At 40.7% G+C, this 19862-nt stretch overlaps 1 protein-coding gene across 6 annotated transcripts in view; it reads right to left on the reverse strand.

The window, feature by feature from the left end:
* LOC132397969 (collagen alpha-6(IV) chain-like) overlaps positions 1-19862 on the reverse strand; it is a 405602-nt gene that overhangs the window by 103229 nt on the left and 282511 nt on the right. For all 6 annotated transcript variants that reach the window (XM_059976821.1, XM_059976818.1, XM_059976820.1 and 3 more), the window contains 8 exons: positions 19750-19794; positions 18187-18240; positions 16166-16235; positions 13360-13470; positions 10764-10913; positions 7138-7233; positions 4086-4243; positions 2379-2451 (listed from right to left, as the gene is read on the reverse strand). In XM_059976821.1, the coding sequence (XP_059832804.1) occupies positions 2379-2451; positions 4086-4243; positions 7138-7233; positions 10764-10913; positions 13360-13470; positions 16166-16235; positions 18187-18240; positions 19750-19794 (757 nt within the window). The remainder of the gene's footprint in view (positions 1-2378; positions 2452-4085; positions 4244-7137; positions 7234-10763; positions 10914-13359; positions 13471-16165; positions 16236-18186; positions 18241-19749; positions 19795-19862) is intronic.

A 19862-nucleotide genomic window follows, 5' to 3' on the forward strand; every position in this document is an offset into this window, starting at 1 on the left:
TTTAGGGTATAGCACCAATTGCAATTTTCCAGTCCTTTGGAACTTTGCCAGAAGCTAGTGATTTTTGAAAGATCATTACTAATGCCTCCACAATCTCTTCAGTTATGTCTTTCAGAAATATGGGGTGCAGTCCATCTGGTCAAGGTGACTTAACTACCTTCAAACCTTTCAGCTTCCCAAGCACCTACTCCCCATGAATAGCAACAGCACCCACCCTGCCTCCTGACACTCTCAAACTTTCAGCATACTGCTAATGTCTTCCGCAGTGAAGACTGATACAAAATATTTATTCACTTCATCCACAATTTCTATGTTCCATTACTACCCCCGCAGCTTAATTTCCCAGTGGTCTGATAATACTCTCGTCTTGCTTTACTCTCTATATGTTTGTCTCCTCTTTGATATTATTGGATAGTTTTCCTTCATATTTCATTTTTCACTCCTTATTGCTTTTTTTTTGATTGCCTTCTGTTGGTTTTTAAAAGGTTCCCAATCCTCTAATCTCCCACTAACTTACACTCTATTATATGGCCTCTTTTTTGCTTTCATGTTGGCTTTGATTTCCTTGGTCAGCCACATTTATGCCATCTGGCTTTCGAATACTTCTCCTTTGGGATGTATCTATCCTGCACCTTCCATTTTGGTCCCTAGAAACTCCATCCATTGTTGCTCTGTCATCATCCCTGCATCCATAATTCCCTTTACTCCACTGTAATACTGATATACTGATATATCAGCTTCACCCTCTCAAACAGCAGGGTGAATTCTACCATATTATGGTCACTCTCTCCTAAGGGGTTCCGTGACCTTAAGCTCCCTAATTAAATCTGGTTTGGAAAATCTCAGTCACAAATCTGTTTTAGTGGAAGCATTAACCTGTTCTGCATCAGATCAGTTAGTAGCACTGCTAAAATAATGGACTGAGGAATATTGGAACTGTTTGTTCATCTTCTTTAACAAAAACAAAATACCATGAAATCAGAAGATCCAGAACATAGAGAAAATGGTGAAAGTACACCGCAATCCTATAGAATGAAACAGCTTGTACTTTTTACCAGAACTGTCTATATACTTGGTTAAATTGGTGAACCGCACCACTACCATTTTAGTAATTTCATCATTCTTGTTCTAAAATCAGGTAACTTCACTAAACTTCAAATGTGTCAGACATAGATGTTAAAGATGTAAAGAATGATAATTGCCAGAGCACATCAATCATTTGTTTCTTTATTGCTTCCTACAAAAGGAAAGACGCATTTGAAAGAAAAATCACATTATTTTGTCATTCCTCTTACTCATTTGCAACAAGTTCCTATTTTTCCAGGATGGCTGTGGAGGTCAAGCCATTGGGTATACTTAAAGCAGAGGTTGATGGCTTCTTCATTAATAAGGGCATCACAGGTTACTGGGAGAAGGCAGGAGAATGGGGTTGAGAGGGCTAATAAATCAGCCATAATAGAATGGTTGTTACACGGGGGCGACGGAGGAGAACCCAAGTGCAGGACACTGGCACGCCGACTCAGTTGGGGAGGCTGGCGTAGACCAGAACGTAGAGCAGGAAACCAGAGGGATCTTGACAAGGAGACGGGATTCACAGGGACTTTCTAGAAACTAGAGCGGAACTTAGAACCACCGGTTCTAATCAGAACAGGGAATGAAGTATCACACGAGAATTGACCAACAAACTGACAACCTGTGAGATAGAGTCGCCATCGTATTTATTTCCCAGTCTCTGATGAAAGCCAGATGTACGGTAATTGGGTAACTAGCAGCAATTGACTGAAATTGGGGCAAAGGAAGTGTTAAAGGGGAACAGCCAACCAGAACCATGACAATGGTAGAGAAGACTTGATGTGCAGAATGGCCTAATTCTGTTCTTTTGATCTTATGGTAATACTAGGATGCATGTCTGGTGGTTACATTAGGCAATCCCAGCCATAATTTTGGAGAATTTTTCCTGACTTCCTCTGGAACAGTTTTTTTTAAATTATGAATCTCATAATTAGTTCAGAGAGTAAATGAACTGTAGTGTCGAAACTGGCAGTAGAGAAGAGAGCAGAAACAGCACTCCAATTACTGCAGCTGATGGGGCTGCATGACCATGAGGGAACATTCCTGACTTTCCTCTATGTCCTACCATAATGAGATCAAAAATCTCCATGTTCAGGAATGTCAAATCTATCCAGGTTTATCAACCCTCACTTGGAAATGTGGAAATCTTGGAATATCAGAAGGTCCCTTGGCTTTGGTACAGCAGGATCTCCCTTTTACTCTTCAAAATGGAAACTATTCAACAGCAACAACCAAATTGCACAGGTGACCCTTCTGTTTCAGAGTGGCATTGTGTGCTGAGATGGTGAAACAATATTTATTTGTACCTTTTGCCAATATAAATGATGAGTCTCCTTTTTGTCCTTTACGACCTTGCCCTCCTGGTACACCTTGAGAACCCTAAAACACCAAAGAGATAGTCAGCATTGTCCATCAACATAAGACCAAAAGAGATAGGGGCAGAGTCTGCTCTGCCATTTCATTGTGACTGATCTATTTTCCCTTTGTACCCTATTCTCCTACCTTCTCCCTATAACTTTCCATGCCCTGACTAATCAAGAGCACATCAACCTCTGCTTTATATATACCCAATGACCTGGCCTCCACAGCTGCCTGTGGCAAAGAATTCTACAGATTTACAGACCATTGGCTAAAGAAGTTTCTCCTCATCTCTGTTCTAAATAGACACCCCTCTATTCTGAGCTTGTGCCCTCTGGTCCTTGACTTCCCCCACTCTAGGAAACATCCTCTCCACATCCACTCTATCGAGGCCTTTCAACATTCAATAGCTTTCAATGAGAAACCCCTTATTCTTCTAAATTGCAGTAAATACAGGGCTAAGGTTATCAACCACTCCTCATATAATAACCCTTTAATTCCCAAATTCATGCTCCTGAATCTCCTCTGAACCATCTCCAAGGTCAGTACATCTTTTCTCAGATAAGGGCCCAAAACTGCTCACAGTACTCCAAAGCGAGGCTTCATCGGTGCCTTACAAAGCCTCGGTATTACATCCTTGCTTTTATATTCTAGTCCTCTTGGAATGAATGCTAACATCACATTTGTCTTCCTCACCACAGACTCCACCTGCAAGTCAGCCTATAGAATTTAGAACAAAAAGCATAGTGCATGGAAAAATTCTGCTCAGGAACATGCCACCCCCCACAGTATCTGCACTGACAAGATGCCAAATTAAACTAAATCTCTTGAAACTGCCATATCCTTCCATTTGCTACATATCTGAAAGCATCTTAATACCACTACCATATCTGCTTCCACCACTGCCCTGTTCCTATCTGAAAAATGCATTTCCATTCCCCCTTTCACCTGAAATGCACCTCCTCATATGTTTGACATTTCCACCCTGACAAAAAGATTCTGACTGCCTACTTCGATCTATGTTTCTGACAGAGAGAGAATTAGGCCATGCAGCCCATCGAGTCTGCTCTACCATTGCGTCACGGTTGATGTAATATCTCCCTGAACCCCATTCTCCTGCTCTTCTCCTTGTCACCTTTGGTAAAGAAATTTGTCCTCATCCCTGTGTTCTGAGGCTGTGTCCTCTGACCCTAGCTTCCCCCACTAAAGGAAATATGTACACAATGTTCACTTTATCTACGCTTTTCAATATTCCACAGGTATAAACGAGATCCACCCTCCCTTTCCCATTTTCCCAACTTGAGCAAATGCAGAACTAGGGCCATCAAACACCCCTCATAATAAACCTTTCATTCCCAGGATTACTCTTGTGAACCTCCTCTGCACTCTCTCCTTTCTTAGATAAGTGGCCGAAAATTGTTACTATGACGTAGAAAAATTGCTACAAATTTCCTCCTGTAATCACCCTACCCATAAAACTGATTTAAACTGATCTTATCCATTCTTCTTCCCACTTTTTCAGAAATCAGAGACACAGGGAAAAACCTATGCTAGAGAATGGGTTAAACTTATTTACCTTTTGACATACGACATCTTCTCATATTTGTTGTGGTATCAGAATAAAAGATTAGAGCTCCCACGCAATAATTACTTACTGAATCGCCTCTTGGCCCTGGATCCCCTGGTGGTCCTGGGTCTCCACATCGTCCTTTGCCACCATTAACTCCAGCCCTTCCTGTCTCTCCAGAAGGACCAGCAGGACCTCGAAGTCCTCCAGTAATCATGCCATCGCAGACACAATCTCCTGGTTCACCTGGCAACAGGAAACACATCACTTAAATAACACATTGCAGTTTATTTTTGTGTAAAACAGTGACTGAAATTAAAAGGAAGGACAAACCTTTTCCCTGGTTCCAGGATATATATACATATACACATACACAAAGGCATGATAAGTATGAAGAACACAATAAAAAAGAACAAAAACAATAATAATTTTCAATTGTGTTAATTATTGTGCTTTTTTTATTGTGTTTTTCTTTTTGCTGCATAAGATCTGGGAGTAACAATCATTTTGTTCTCACTTACCCTCATGTACTGATAATGAGCAATGATAATGAAAATGAACAATCTTGAATCTTTGGAGCATTTTCAAAATCTATTTTTAAGTTATGAGAGGTACCATAAGATCCACTCATTGCCTCCCTAACCTACCACCTTCTCAACTCAGAGTCCTACAGGGCCACATAGCTTTGGGCATGGGAGGCAAGGCCAGTTGTGCTGTCTTTGTCTTAACAGAGGCTCAACTATACAAGGCCAGGCAATGTCCAAAGCTCTGAACTCCCAGCTGACAGCATGGGAATCAGTTCAGCTTTACACATGACTGCTAACATCATCTTCTTCCAGCAGAATGACGCATCCCACGCATCTGGCAATAAAAGCATACCCGTGCCTATCAGTTGCCATTTTAATCTCCAACAATCAATAATGGGTCCCACAGCTTCCAGTTTTGCATGTCATATGTATAGTTTCAGGTCATAGAAGCTATCATTTTTACCACAAGAGCTTCCTTTGGTGTTAAGAATTTGAGTAAATTCCACTGGAAGAGAAGTATGGATAGATGATATTGTGCCTTTTAATTTTAGACTTTTGTAGATTCTGATTTATTTATCACATATACAGTACATTAAACATACAGTGGAATGCAGCAGTTGCGTTAACAACCAACACACCCAAGGATGTTCTAGGGGCAGCCCACAAGTGTCGCCACACATTCCGGTGCCAGCATTGCATGCCCAGCATTTTGAGAAGAGCAACACAGAACACAACAAGCAACAACACAAGAACAGCAAAACAAGCCCCCTACCCCACCCCCTACTCTCCCACTCCAGGACAGTAATTAGTCATCAAATCCCTTCTGCTTACACAATGCTTATATCTCTCCATTCTCTGGCTGTCTAAGAGCCTTCTTCATGCCTCTGTTGATTTGCCTCCATCACCATGGCAGCACATTCCAGGCGTCCACCACTGTCTGTGCAAGGCATCTCCTCTGAACCTAACCCCTCTCACTTTAAATGCATTCTCTCTAGTATTATACACTTCGACCCTGGCAAAAAGATAGCAACTGTTTACTATGCCTCGCAACCTTATTAACCTCTATCAGGTCTCCTCTCAGCCTTTACTGACCCAGAGAAAACAACCCAAACTCTCCTTGTAGCCCCTGCCGTCTAAATCCAGGCAGCATCTTGCTGAACCTCTTCTGCACTCTCACCAAAACCCTGACATCCTTCAAGGGCAACCAGAAGTATGTGTAATACTCCAGATGTTGTTTAACCAGGATTTTATACAGTTACACCACAGGTTCCTGTCACTTGAATTCAGTTACTCAACTAATAAAGGCAAACACGCCATACACTTGCTCTATCACTTGCGTAGCCACTTTCAGGGAGCTATGGATTTGGATCCCTGGAGCCCACTGTAAAGGCTCTTACTTTGACTATGTACTATGCTTTTACATTCGATCTTGCAAAGCGCAGCACCTCACAGTTAACCAGGTTAATCTCCATCTGCCATTTTTCCACACATATCTGCAATTGATCTACATCCTAGTGAATCTTCAGTTCAGTTTTGTATCATCTGCAAAGTATTTTATTCTACTAACTTAAATGCTAAAAGATAAAGTCCTGATCTTTCAGTCTACCATGTTATTACCCTTGTACCTTCCTTATCTACCTGGACTGCCCTTCCTTTTATTCTGTAATATGTTTTCTTTTTACTGCCTTACTGTAATTCTGTGTTGCGTGATCTGTTTGGAGGGACTTCTTCGTCGAGCACCTCCGCTCCATCCGCCTAAAGCAGAACCTCCTGGTGGCTGTACATTTTAATTCCCAATCCCGTTCCCATTCCAACATGACGGCCCACGGTCTCCTCTTGTGCCAAGATGAGACCACCCTCAGGGTGGAGAAGAAACACTTTATATTCCATCTGAGTTGCCTCCAACCTGATGGCATAAAAATTGTTTTCTCCTTCAAGTAAAAAAAATCACTCCCCCCTCCCATCCTATCCTATTCCCCACTCTCACACTCTGGCCTTTTATCTCTTCCCATCTGCCTATCACTTCCTCCTGGGTCCCTTCCTCTTTCCTTTTCTCCTGTGTTCCACTCTCCACTTGTCTCAGATTCCTTTTCTTCAGCCCTTTAACTTTTCCCACCCACATGGCTTCACCCATCACCTACGAGCTAGCCGTCTTCCCTCCCCACAACCCCTGCCTTTTTATTCTGGCATCTTCCCCCTTCCTTTTCAGTCCTGATGAAGTGTTTTGGCCTGAGACATCAACTGTTTATTCATTTCCATAGATGCTGCCTGACCTGCTGAGTTTCTCCAGCATTTTGTGTGTGTTGTCACGGAAAACAAAAAAAAAGCTTTTTACTGTATTTAGGAACACGTGACAAGAAAATAAACTAATACCGATGCCAGTAACAGACAAGCATTAATTTGATAGCTAACATGCACAAGACACCAGCAGTACTTATGGAGAAAAATAAACAGTTGACATTTTATTCTGAGACCCTTCCCAAAACATCAGCTGTTTATTCTTCTCCATGGATGCTGCCTGGCCTGCTGAGTTCCTCAGGTGCTTGTGGTATTACATGGGATTTTCAGCATCTGCAGAAACTTATATGTTTATTATCAGTTATATTTACTCACCTTTATATCCTTTGCTTCCACTGAACCCTGGGGGTCCTCTTGGTCCAGGTAAGCCAGGACGTCCACGTTCTCCAGGGACTCCGTTGCCAGCAGTTTCTGGACATGTCATCAAAAACAAGCAGTAGGTTCAGTGGTGAACTTCAGAAAGTGATGAGGCAAAGCGATATTTGCATTTTACCATCCTTTCTGTTTCAGTATTGCTATGCAAAATGTTAACACATTTAAAATGTTAAATTTTAAATGTGATGGCGAGAGGTCTAAACAACTAAACCTTCATTTTATGAATTCTCCCAATGGTTAAAGCCATGAGATATTAAAGCAATAAACTGAAGTAATTAAAAAGATGGCCATGACTATCAAGGGGCACAGTAAGTATTTTCTTTATCAGCACACAAACTATTAAAAAAAATTTGCGCAAACAAGAGTAAAAGATACTCTAAAGAGCTGAGTTTGGAGATGCAAGTTGTATTGTCTTTAAATCAGAAACTGTGAGGTTCAAGCTCAGATCCATAAGGCTCTACGCACCAATGTACACTTGGCCCTCCTTATCTGTGAGGGATTGGTCCCAGGACCCCTTGCGCATACCAAAAAATGCAGATGCTCAAGTCCCTTATTCAACCTGTCTATATGTGGTGGACCTTAGGATCCAGCAGAACCCCAGATCTTATTTAACCTGTCTCAGTGCAGTGGATATTAGGACCCGACGACAAAGCTCTGAATCCGTAGCGTTTCTGTTCATGAAAATAATCAAGATCACGATTGAAAATAATAAATAAAGTGAAAGTGAAGAATAGTGGAAATAATAAAGTGATCGGAAAGAGGTGAAACGCCATCGGTCATTGGAAAAGCGTTAGGCTACAGTTGGACAACGATCAGAACAATTTTAAAGGATAAAGTGAGAATGGCCCTGCCCCGATGAAGGCTACAATTATTACTAAGCAACACAGTGGTTTAATTTTTGGATCTTGGGGTTTTGGGTTTTTGATCCTCCACATCAACCAGGCACGGGTGGAGAGCGCACTCGATAGTGATCTGTCACTGGATCGAACTCGGAAACTTCTGTTCCTGAGTCCGGCGCTGAAACATATGTTCTTAAGTGTTTTATATGCATAGAAAGGTAAAATATATACTATATACTAAGACAAACGTTTGACTAACTGACGCTAAATAATACCGGATGTACTTGTTCCGACTTACTTAGTAAGAGAACTTACGATTTTTTTCAATCCTGATGCACAATAACCTACGCATATCCTCTGTATACTTTAAATCATCTCTAGATTACTTATAATACCTAATACAATGTAAATGTTATGTAAAATAGTTGTTATACTGCATTGTTTAGGGAATAATGACAAGAAAAAAAGTTTGCAGATGCTCGAACAGCAAGTGCTGGAAGAGCACTTCCAGGTTTTCCCGATTCGCAGTTGGTTGAATTCACGCATGCGGAACTCGCGGATAAGGAGGGCCGATTGTACTTTGTGAGCTGTTGGAGATCTGCACTGTCAGAGGTTCTATCCTTCAGCTGAGACCCAGACTGTCATCTCAGGGTGTTGTAAAACAAAGAGCTGTGGCATGCTCTTAAAAAAAGGCAGGCAAGTTGTCCATAGCACCTTCATCAATACTTATCCTTCAAATGGAGCTGAAAGAAACCTAGATTACCCGATCATTAACCTTGTTACTTGAACCTTGTTCACAAGATGTGATTTGGCTGCCACCATTTTGAATTGACATTAATGACTGAATAACAAAGGTAACTGCCTCAGAAAGAAACCAATATGTGATGAACACTAAAAAAAGTACTTTCATTCTCTCCCTTGTTAAATATTTTAGAACCCTTAGTATCATTTAAAAATTTCATGCATCATCTAACTACATTGGAGGACCCTTGACTTAATGTGAAGGAATTTCTGCTTAACATAGCTAATGGATGCATCCCTCAAACCTTTCTACCAATATAAAAGTACATACACATGTTTATTTCACGAATAATCACATAATTTAGCCTGGACTCAAGGTTATTATGTATGGTAAAATTATTATATCTCACAATTATATGAGATAGATGATTTATAATAGGGTTGAGAAACTTTTTTTACAAAGTCAAGAGGTTTTACTGAAGCTTAAATACCTAATGTATAAGATGCCAAATTTTAGCATTATTGAGAATATTGTTAGTCAGAAGATACAACAATATTCCCAACCAGGTATATATTGATTTCCTTTATCCACACTACCTGCTGAGATGCCATAGTCTAGAAGTCAAGTTCATTGGACAAGTATCAGTAAGAGAATCACTCAAAAAAGCAGAACGAGAATATAACTTAACAAAAAAGCAAGCTTTGTTTTGATTAGCATGCAGCCTTCTTCAACAGAATCCATAATGTTAATTCACAACTCCTGAATCCCCAGTGAAACCAGTGTATAAAGTACTAAAGCCAAGGACAGTTAAAACACATGAAAGATGGCAGCAACTGAACCTGGTGCAATGGGGAAGTGACATCAGACAGCTGAGAAATCAAGGAAGGTTGAGATTGGAGACTTCGGCATTTGAGATGAGTGGAAGTATTAATTGAAATGGAGGTGGCCTGAGAGGAGGAGGTGAGTAGTGGATGGTGTAAAGGGGGATACTGTCTGGACCAATGCTATTAAATTCCAGGTGTTCTCCTGGGAATAATGTGCATTAATTTCTGGATCAATACTCCAAAAGAAGTATTGAATAAGGAATTATATCCTTTAATATGTATCTGATGTAGAAATGGTGCCTAGTACATGGGTCTGATTTTATCCAAGCTCTTGATTACAGTAAGAGGTTCTGGACAGCAGGCTCTGATGTCTCATTATGTTTCCTCCTGCCTCTACGAAGCCAGAATCTCTCTAAGTGCACTGCTGCCTTTGGGCTTGCTTGTAGCCCACCCAGCAGGTTAAAAACTCCAGATGCCAAAATGATGGGCAAGTGTTCAGAATCAGAATCAGGGTTGTTATCAATTTGTTGTCTTGTAACAGCACTACAGTGCAATACATAAAAATTACTGTAGGCTACAATGAGAAATGTAAAACAAGTAATGCAAAGAGAGAGCAAAATAGTGACAGCAGGACACTGACAACAGAAAGGAAGAAGATATTCCTAAAATGCTGAGCGTGTGTCTTCAGGATCGTACACCCCCTCCTTGATGGTAGTCATGAGGAGAGAATGGAGCCTACTGAGAACTCAACACCAGGGATCTCTGAATGCAAATCCCAAATGTGAAATAATGCCAACAGTTAAGCTTCCCTCATCTCCTTCTTATCTTGGTGGGTGTCCTGCACAATGAACATGACCCTTTATCCAAGCTACTTGGTTCAGGAAGATTAGAGAAGCATCTATCAAGGCTACGTTCCTCTCACCATCTTGTACTAAAACTAATGATTCTCTCAGAGACTTCCTCTTTCAGAATAGAGCAAAGCACAATGACTGACATGGAAATTGGAGATCTGAACTCACGTTATGAAATTACTCCAAAATATGCGTTGTTAAAGTCAACTACTTGTAATTCAAAGTTAGCCCAAATTTCAGTGCATTTTGACCATCTAAATTTCCAAAGAAAATGCATGCAAATTTCATCACAACATTTATAAGACTGTACTTCTTAGTCCTGGTGGTCCTGCTGGTCCTGGAGGGCCTGGTAGACCAGGTTGGCCTGGAATTGCACGTAGTGAATATGACTCCCTTCCTGGTGCACCTCTTTCTCCCTTAGGACCTGGAATTCCTGGGAATCCTTCACGACCTTTTGGGCCTAACCAAGGGGAGAAACAAATCAAACATTTACTGGCAGATGAAATCAAGTTAACATCTCCCCACACAAAAGATTCACCAGTTGTAGAAGTCATCGCTGTTACTAAACCAACCTATGCGCCCTGGGCGTGACTGAAGTGGCAAACTACACTTTCAGAGAATGGACAGTTGAGGGTTCTGTTCAAGCTGGTTGATTACCCCTCATGCAGAGCTACATCATTTCCACATGTCCCCGGAGAAGGAGCAAGTAGTATCCATGCATAAATTGGGGACCTTTTTGGGACCTGTGGGCAGCACTCAGGTACATTTTGACCCAGAATGACTGTTATAATTTGAAGCTATTGACTGTAAATAGAGTGAATTATGAGAAGTTGCTTCATTGTGATGATGGGATGCTGTAATAAACCCCCTTTGAAAAAGGAGTAAAAAAGCTACATGAGAAAGTGGTTGAAGGTTCTCCATAAACTAGCAAAACTGTAGACATAGTGCTCCCTATTGTCTGCAGAACATACAAGATGGAACTAGATATGAGAAGCAGAGCTGAAGACATATGCTTTTCTAAATTGTACATTAAGCCCGCATAGTTGAGGAGAATTTTGATCCCAGTATCTGTGATTCATCCTAACTTAATGCGAAGTAATAATGAGTTGAATTTTACAAACATGTTTCACATCAGTCTGAATGCATACATGATGATTCTGATTTTCTGGAGACAGTGAGATTTAGACATTGGATTGAACAAGGCAATATAAGCAAGCTTTCCACTGAACACATTACGCTGCCAATTAAATTGAACAACGTACATTGAAAGGTTACCTTACTGTAGTTCCTAGGCAACAGGTCTAATGCCTGAATTGGTAATGGAACTAGAATGCATAAATTTAGACCATAAGACATAGGAGCAGAATTAAGCCATTTGGCCCATCGAGTCTGCTCTGCCATTCAATCATGGCTGATTCTTTCTTCCCCTCCTCAGCCCCACTCCCTGGCCTTCTCCCCATAACCTTTGATGCCGTGTCCAATTAAGAACCGATTAAGCTCTGCCTTAAATACACCCAATGACCTGGCCTCCACGGCTGCCTATGATAACAAACACCACAAATTCACCACCCTCTGGATAAATAAATTTCTCCGCATCTCTGTTTTAAATGGATGCCCCTCTATCCTGAGGCTATGCCCTCTTGTCCTAGACTCCCCCACCATGGGAAACATCCTTTAGTATAAAAAAGTTATCAGTGGGATGTTGGGAAGTCCACATTCTCTTCCAACAAACATTCTGCTGGAGGTATTCAGTCAGGTAGGCAGTGTCTGTGAGCAAAAAGGAAGTTGATACCTCTAATGTGGAACCTGGTATCAGGACATTAACCAGTCCTGATGCAGGTATTTAACCTGAAGCTTCAACAATCCCTTTCCTCCTACAGAGTTTCTGCATCAGATTGTTGCTCCAGGTTCCAGCATCTGTAGTCTCTTTTGCCTGACCCATCTCTTTCAGACTCATCCCGGTAAATGCACCAGGGAGTATGGAGCTGCAGAAAGGTTGGAGGAATGGAGAATCCCCAACTACAGGGAATGATCTCCTAAAGCTGAGGAACTTTGAAATTCTCCGCTGAGGATGTTGCAACAACGTACTGTAAGTGTTAAAGATCATGCTCAGGAAAAGATAGACTACAGACAATGACTGCAGTCAACTCAGGCATGAGGGGCACTTGAAGAGTATAGCTTCCCTTTACACCACAGGGGGCCGGAGCCAGTTACATAGCAAGACAAGATAAAGATGCAAACAAAGGTTTCTAGGGTGACACTTATGATTGGTCAGTTACTTTACGAATTCTGAAATATTATTGGCCTTTCATGCATAGATTCTGTTAGCTACTAATACCTGTATTATTGTAGTATGGTTGGTGATCAATTATGCAAAGAAGGAATGTGAACATCCAGTAGGTTACTAATTGGTTAAAATCTGCACACAAGTCAATTCTGTATGAAAACGGCATCTCTCTGCTTGGACTTTAGAGCAGTGTGGTGACGGGGCCTATTCTGTTCTCCTTGTGCACAAGTAAATAAAGTGCGATTGAGGAACATCTGCAAGTTTTCAGAGTGCAATTTATCGGTGACAACGTGACCTCATGGGGCTAAGGATGTTCAAGATCAACAGTTTTCTGAACATGAGCAAAATTAAAAGAAATGAGTATTGTATGGCAAAGGGGCCCAAGCAGAGTCAGATGAGTTTGCACTGAATGACAGAGCATTGCAAAATTTTCAGCAGCTAGTTCTTGATTCTTCTTCTTACCTCACAAGCTGAAACATCAGCTCTGCTTCCCGCTTTAAAGACACTAGCAATGAGTTTACTGATTTCTGTTTCACGATCACCGATTTTTATCCTTTAACCTTAAAACTAAATGTTTGAGAAACGTTAACCTGTGAGCTTTTCCTCGCACAGAATGTACCTGGAATTCGTGACGGAGATCCTGCAAATCCAGGTAATCCTGGTGGGCCTTGAAAACCTTGGATTCCTGGAGCACCTGGGTATCCTGGTGGGCCTGAATCCCCAGGAGGGCCTGTAACAGGAAAACATCAGGTTAGAATTCATTTCCTAGTGTCAGTTTAGTTATCCAAGACACAAGGTTGAAAAGGGGTTACTTCAAATGGCTTAACAATAGTTAGGACTATTCCATATGAATACAAATATATCAACAAGCAAGGATATGTAGAACATAGAAAATAGAATACAGCACAGTATGGCCTATGATATTGTAACGACCTTTTAACCTACTCTATGATTAATCTAACCCTTCCTTACTACACAGCCCATAACCTTCCATTTTTCTTTCATCTAATAGACTCAAATGCCACCCCCAGCAGTGCATTTCAGAAACTTACTGCTTTGTATGTAAAAAAAATATTGACATACTCCCTTAATTTTCCTCCACTCACCCTAAACAGACGTCCTCTGGTCTTAGGCTTTGCCATCCTGAGAAAAAGGTGCTGACTATCCATTCTATCTAACTCTTTTACACTTCATCAAGTCAACTCTCATCCCCCTTCAGTCCAATGAGAAAAGCTTTATCTCACTCAACTTATCATCATATTAATAACCATCCAAGGACATTAATTGGTTTGAAGTTCCTTAACTAAAACAAAAATTCCTATATTTTCAACTTTCCCCTCAAATTTTCTCCACCTCTTTTAGAGATTTGTTGAAATGGGCTTGTATTGACATTTCAAGGGGTCTAATACTTCACATGGGCCGGCCAGTGGTATCAGCACTGGACTACAAGGCAGATATCCCTGAGTTCGAATCTGGCTGGGTTCCAACCAGGGCAACAGCAGTATCTGCATGGAAGACAGGCCTGGCAATCTACTTCCATATCTTGCCGCAACTATAACTACACTATCTATAGAGTTGACAGCGTCGACGGCACTCAACAACAACAGTACTTCACATAAGGGATCATCTCCTTTGCAGATAATGAGAGCAAACTTTGACCAAGTCCATCTATGTCTCCCTCTAGCAAAATTGATTGGACAGTGCTCTGGTTTGGTTTGGTTCATAAATCAAAGTTCAAAGCAAATTTATTACATTTATTTAAAAGTATGTATATGATAGTCTACCTTGACATACTTTTTCCTTGTAGGCATTTACAGGAAAATAATGAAATACAGTAAAATTTACAGAGAACTATATGAAAACAGATAAGTAACCAATACGTAAATGAAAAATAATACTGAAAACAAGATTTGTAAAGAGTTCTTCAAAGTGTAGAATCAGTTTAGAGTACAGATGAGTGAAATTATCCTGGCCAGTTCATGGGCCTAAAGGTTGTAGAGTAATAACTGTTTCTGAATCTGGTGGTGTTGTGTGCAACCTAAAGCTTCAGTACTTCCTTCCTGATGATAGTAGCAAGACAAGAGCATGGCCTGGATGGGGGAAGGGGTTTAATAATGGATGTGGCTCCTGGTAGATGCACTCAGTGCTGGGGAGGGATTTTCCTGTGATGGACTGGGCTGTATCCCCTACTTTTTGTAGGTTTTTTCTGTTCTGGGCATTGGTGTTTCCATACCAGGCCATGTTGCATGCTCTCCACTGTACATCTATAGATGCTTGTCAACATCTCAGATGACATGCCGAGTCTATGCAAACTTCTGAGAAAGTAGAGGATCCACTGAGAAAGTTGTGCATTTTTGTGATGGCTCCTCCTTGCTGGTCCCAGGACAAATCCTCTGATATAATAATTCAAAGAATTTAAAGCTGCTGATTAACTTTTCTTCTGATCCATTAACGAGGACTGGTTCATCGACTTCTAGCTTCTTCCTGCTGCAGTCAATAATCAGTTCTTTGGTTTTGCTGACATTGAGCGAGGGGAGCCCTGTCATCCCTACAAGCTTTGGCATCCCTCGGCAAAGTCAAAGGATTGAATAAGAGACCCAATTAATAAGTTGTTAGGCAACAAAGGAGGTGATCACAGTTAAACCTCATCTGACATTGAATCATGCACACGTGCCAATATAAGTATACTGAGCAAATGATGTAAGTGGAAATTTAGGATTAATGTAAAATTAAAATTCTCTCCAAGAGATTGTCTTCTTCTCTACTACATCACCTCCTACAACTCTCTGAGATCTCTGTACCTTTTCAGTTCTGGCTTCCTGATATGTAGCACTTCAAAATTTTGAAAGCCATGTCCTTGATAGTCAAGACTCAAAGTGTGGGAATTTTCTCCCAAAACTTCTTGATGTCTCCATGCTCTTTTAAAACAGACATCAAGGATAAATTCTCTAATTTCCATCAAAATGTCTCCACCATTTGTAGCCATATGAAGGAGCAGAAAGAGGTTCAGTCTTTCTAAAAATAACTCCCCTAACAGAACAATACTCCAGCACTTACTAAAATGTGAACTAATATGCCTATGATCACATATCCAGAGCAAGACTTGAACCCAACCATCAGGCAGAAAAGAGGTTGCTTCCAATTAGTCCACAGTTGACAAACTGATGCAGGTTCCAGGACCAGATTGAAGCAGCATTGTCATATCTCTACCAGTGTTTCCAACTCAATGAGTACAGAAAGCTACAGAGACCTCAGAGTAATACTACACCAAAGATTAAAAAGAGAAACACAAAATGCAAGCTGCAGAGTTATTAAGTATTTTTATTTCTTACTAAAGAGTACGAATGAAGCCATAGTGTTAAGAGTATTGATAAAGTCTTATTAAATTATGATGATCAGGAAACAAATCGTTAGCTAGACCATACCTTTACCAATAATACCACGTGAATCTGCATACACTGTGAACCCTGGCGGACCCACTTCGCCCTGATCACCCTAGAAAACATGAAATAATTAGTTGCAAGCAGATGCGCTCTGACACAACTACCAGCACTGCTGTGGAGTTTGGGTGGCAGGCAGCTGAAAGAAGACGGCAGTCACCCACGTAAGAATGCACATGAGAGTCCAGTCAATTCGGTTTGCTTCGTAATTGTATTTAACTCTCTTACTTTTGCTTCAGTCTTGTCAAGTCTTGATCAAGGCACAACAATGACAATGCTACTTGCTTACCTTAGTCCAAGTTCCGGGAAAGAAGATTAGCGATTTAGATAGACGTTGTTAAAGGAGCAGTATTAATTTAGCTCAAGATTACTGCTTTGGAGCCGCAGTGACGCATTAAGTTTCAGTTAGTTTTTAGAGTTTTTAGTTAGCAGCCCAGTTGGCTTAGCATTTATTATTTTCCTTTGTTCTTATTAAAACTCAATGAACTGTTCATTTTGGGTCCAGGTCTCTCCTTTCGCACTTGGACCGTCACTGAACTCCTGTCAGCATTCTCCATAAGACTGCATAACAATTACTTTTTTAAGCTACAACATTGATTTGCGCAAGATCAGAATGGATTTTGGTAGGATAAATAGAAACAAATGGTTTTCATTAGCAGATGGTTCGAGGACTGAGTAACATACTGTACTGTACTGTGCAAAAGTCTTAGGCACATATACAGTATATAGCTAGGGTGCCAGAGAGTGGTGGATTCTGGAGTGCACTGCCAGGGGTGATGGTACAGGCAGATACAATGGCAATATTTAAGAGGTTCATCAGGCTACAGGTTGTGCAGCAAGGAAGTGCTAGGTTGATCTTGGAATAGGTATATATAGCTCAGCACAACATCCCATTTCCCTTCCCTTACTCTCTGTGTAAAAAGGAATCCCTAATCTTTCCTCAAATGGATGTCTCCAGCCTTAAATGAATGTCCTTGGGTATTAGCTTGAATATGTGGATTTAATTCCCTTTAGGAAGTCCTGCACAACCCTGTCTCCACCACCCCTGTATATGGCGAGTTCCAGATTTCCAGGTCACATACAATCAATGTAAAGTTTTCCTTACTAATTCTCATGAATCTTTTGATCATTGCTTTAAGATTTCTGCAGTATTTTGCAAAACTCTTAGGTGCATAACACTCATCACACAATATAGGCAACGTGTGCTCAGCCCAGGATGCCAAATTCAAAATCAAATTCTCAGTTAATCCTTCCAGTGCAACTCAGCATTCTTACCTGGGTCGTTCATTTCTGGATTTAATGGAAGTTTCCAACACCTTTCAATTTTTCTCCCACTTGATTTTTCCAGAAAAATCATAAAGATGCATTTTGAAGCACAGTGCAGTTCATGAAATGCCTTTTCCAGTCAGTTTATTCAAGACGCAGGTTCAGTAGAGCTAGGAGACTTAATCTAGGATTTTGCAACAACTCGGAAAAACAATTGAATGCACTACATCTGCCACAGGTGCTTCAAGTCCGATGACCAGATAATGAAATGGGGTTCGTAACACTATGGTCAGAGGGGAATAGAATAACGGGAATATCCTAATCCTGAACAGCATTCTATAATCTTTCTTGGAATGCACACCATCATATTGGGTGAGTAGATGGATCAGCTAGATCGTGAAAGCCCTCGGGAGTGAAAGGCACACAGCCACACATTCACCGTCTACACATATACGAACGAAGTACAGTTGGGAAAGCACCTGAAAAGTTGACAAGGGAGCTGGGAAGACCAGAAAACTGAAGTCATGAATCCTTCAAAGAGTAGCCTGATTTCAGCTCAAGCTGCACAACTGATCGACTTGGAAAATTTCATTCAACTGATATGACAACATGAGTTTGAGCAGGTTACTTACAAGGTTTATTAATTATTTTTAAGTTGTTAATTTAGAGATATGCAACTGTTAAGAATACCAAACATTATTACTATTTGTTGATCGTTTTGAAATCACTGGAAAACATACCTTAATTCCTGGGAATCCGTCTCGTCCACTTGACCCAGGAAAGCCCGGTTGACCCTTAAAAAGATTTCTGAATGTTAAATCCCATACTTTGTAAAGTCTATAGAATTTAATTGCATGAAGTGGAGGGGAAATCCCTGAGTGGTGGAAGAGGTTTCATAGAGATCATTGTTTATGTTGTGACTTCAGAGAGTCACAAGCAGTTTACTGTGCTTTGTGTTTAGTTAAGAGCAATAACTGCTGTGTTTGCAGGATATGGGACAGTCTGTTAGCACATTGCAAACTTCCACACACAGAAAAGTGACCATTTGTAATTTTAAGTTGAGAATAATTATTGGAAGTTGGTTCCATGCAAATTATTTAACTCATAGGAGTACAAAATTGGAGTTCCAATGCACAAAATGCTGCTTGACATGTTGTTCCAAGATCAGCTTGCATGTACATGGTGTGTACAGCCTTTCATGGAAACAGAAGTGGGGTAGAGGACTGGAGGGTGTGCTTTATACCTGTCTTTGTCAACCAAAGATTCAAAGTACATTTTTTATCATAGTATACAACCCTGAAATTTGTTTTCCACACAGATAGCCACGAAACAAAGAAGAACAATGGAACCAACCCATTCAAAGAAAAACATCAAACATCAAACCTCCTTCTCCTCACATGCAAAAAAATTCACACAAAGAGCAAAACAGAAAGAGTAAAAACACAAAATCAAAAGGCGTTTTTCAGCACAATTCCTCTCACTGTTCATTATCTGCAGACCTCTCCGATTCAAAGATCATCCAGGAGTATAACAAAGATGAGTAACCAGTACTAGAACACATCATAAACCTGAATTAGAGTCCAAATCTACAATCTGTGTTGATTAAAGCTTCCTCCAGCACAATCCTCCGACAGCACTGAGGGAGGGAAAGATCATTCAAAGTCAAGGACCTTCACTCGGGAGAACTGGGAGCAACTGGTGGCTCAAGTAAATTCAAGTAATAGGCAGATAGGCTTTTACATTTATCTAATATCAGTATATTCGCAAGGTTGCTGAGATGTCGAATGAAATGGCGTGTGTCTGTTGTGAATATGTATGTGTGCAAATGGCTGTGTACGTGTGTATGCCTATATGTGACGGTGGAGGATCAGAGAATGAAGTACTTCACTGACCTATTGCAGTAACAAGAGATACAATTTCACTTTAGTTGGGACATAATTCCATGCATCTCCTTTCTCTTGCCAACTTCCATGCTAACTATACCCTTTGATTTAAAAACAAACTATTAATATCTGGTTAAAATTCACAGATCTTCAGTGACATTTGATACTGTAAGAAAGTCAAGGAAAACAGGTTACTCCAAGCTGAATTATGATGCGAAGAAATTAATGGACAAAACCCAGAGGCAGGTTCTCAAGTTTGCACTTGCAAATTTTACGTGGGTTATTTAGTTGTCCTGAGGAGTTATTAAGAGTAGTCAGAGGCATTATGAAAGGAAAGAGGAGGGGGTAAAGGATATAAAGCAGGACAATACTCTTAGCAATTCAGTAATTTCACATATACATAGGCAAAGGGCCAGTTACCTTCTTTCCAGGAATCCCAGGTGGTCCATCCCGGCCTGAAACTCCCTGAGGTAGAATAAAGAATAAGGAATTTTTCAGTACAAAGCCACTCAAAACACTGCAGATCATGAAAA

This window comes from Hypanus sabinus, chromosome 8, assembly GCF_030144855.1.
Source record: "Hypanus sabinus isolate sHypSab1 chromosome 8, sHypSab1.hap1, whole genome shotgun sequence".
In the NCBI taxonomy this organism is placed as follows: domain Eukaryota; kingdom Metazoa; phylum Chordata; class Chondrichthyes; order Myliobatiformes; family Dasyatidae; genus Hypanus; species Hypanus sabinus.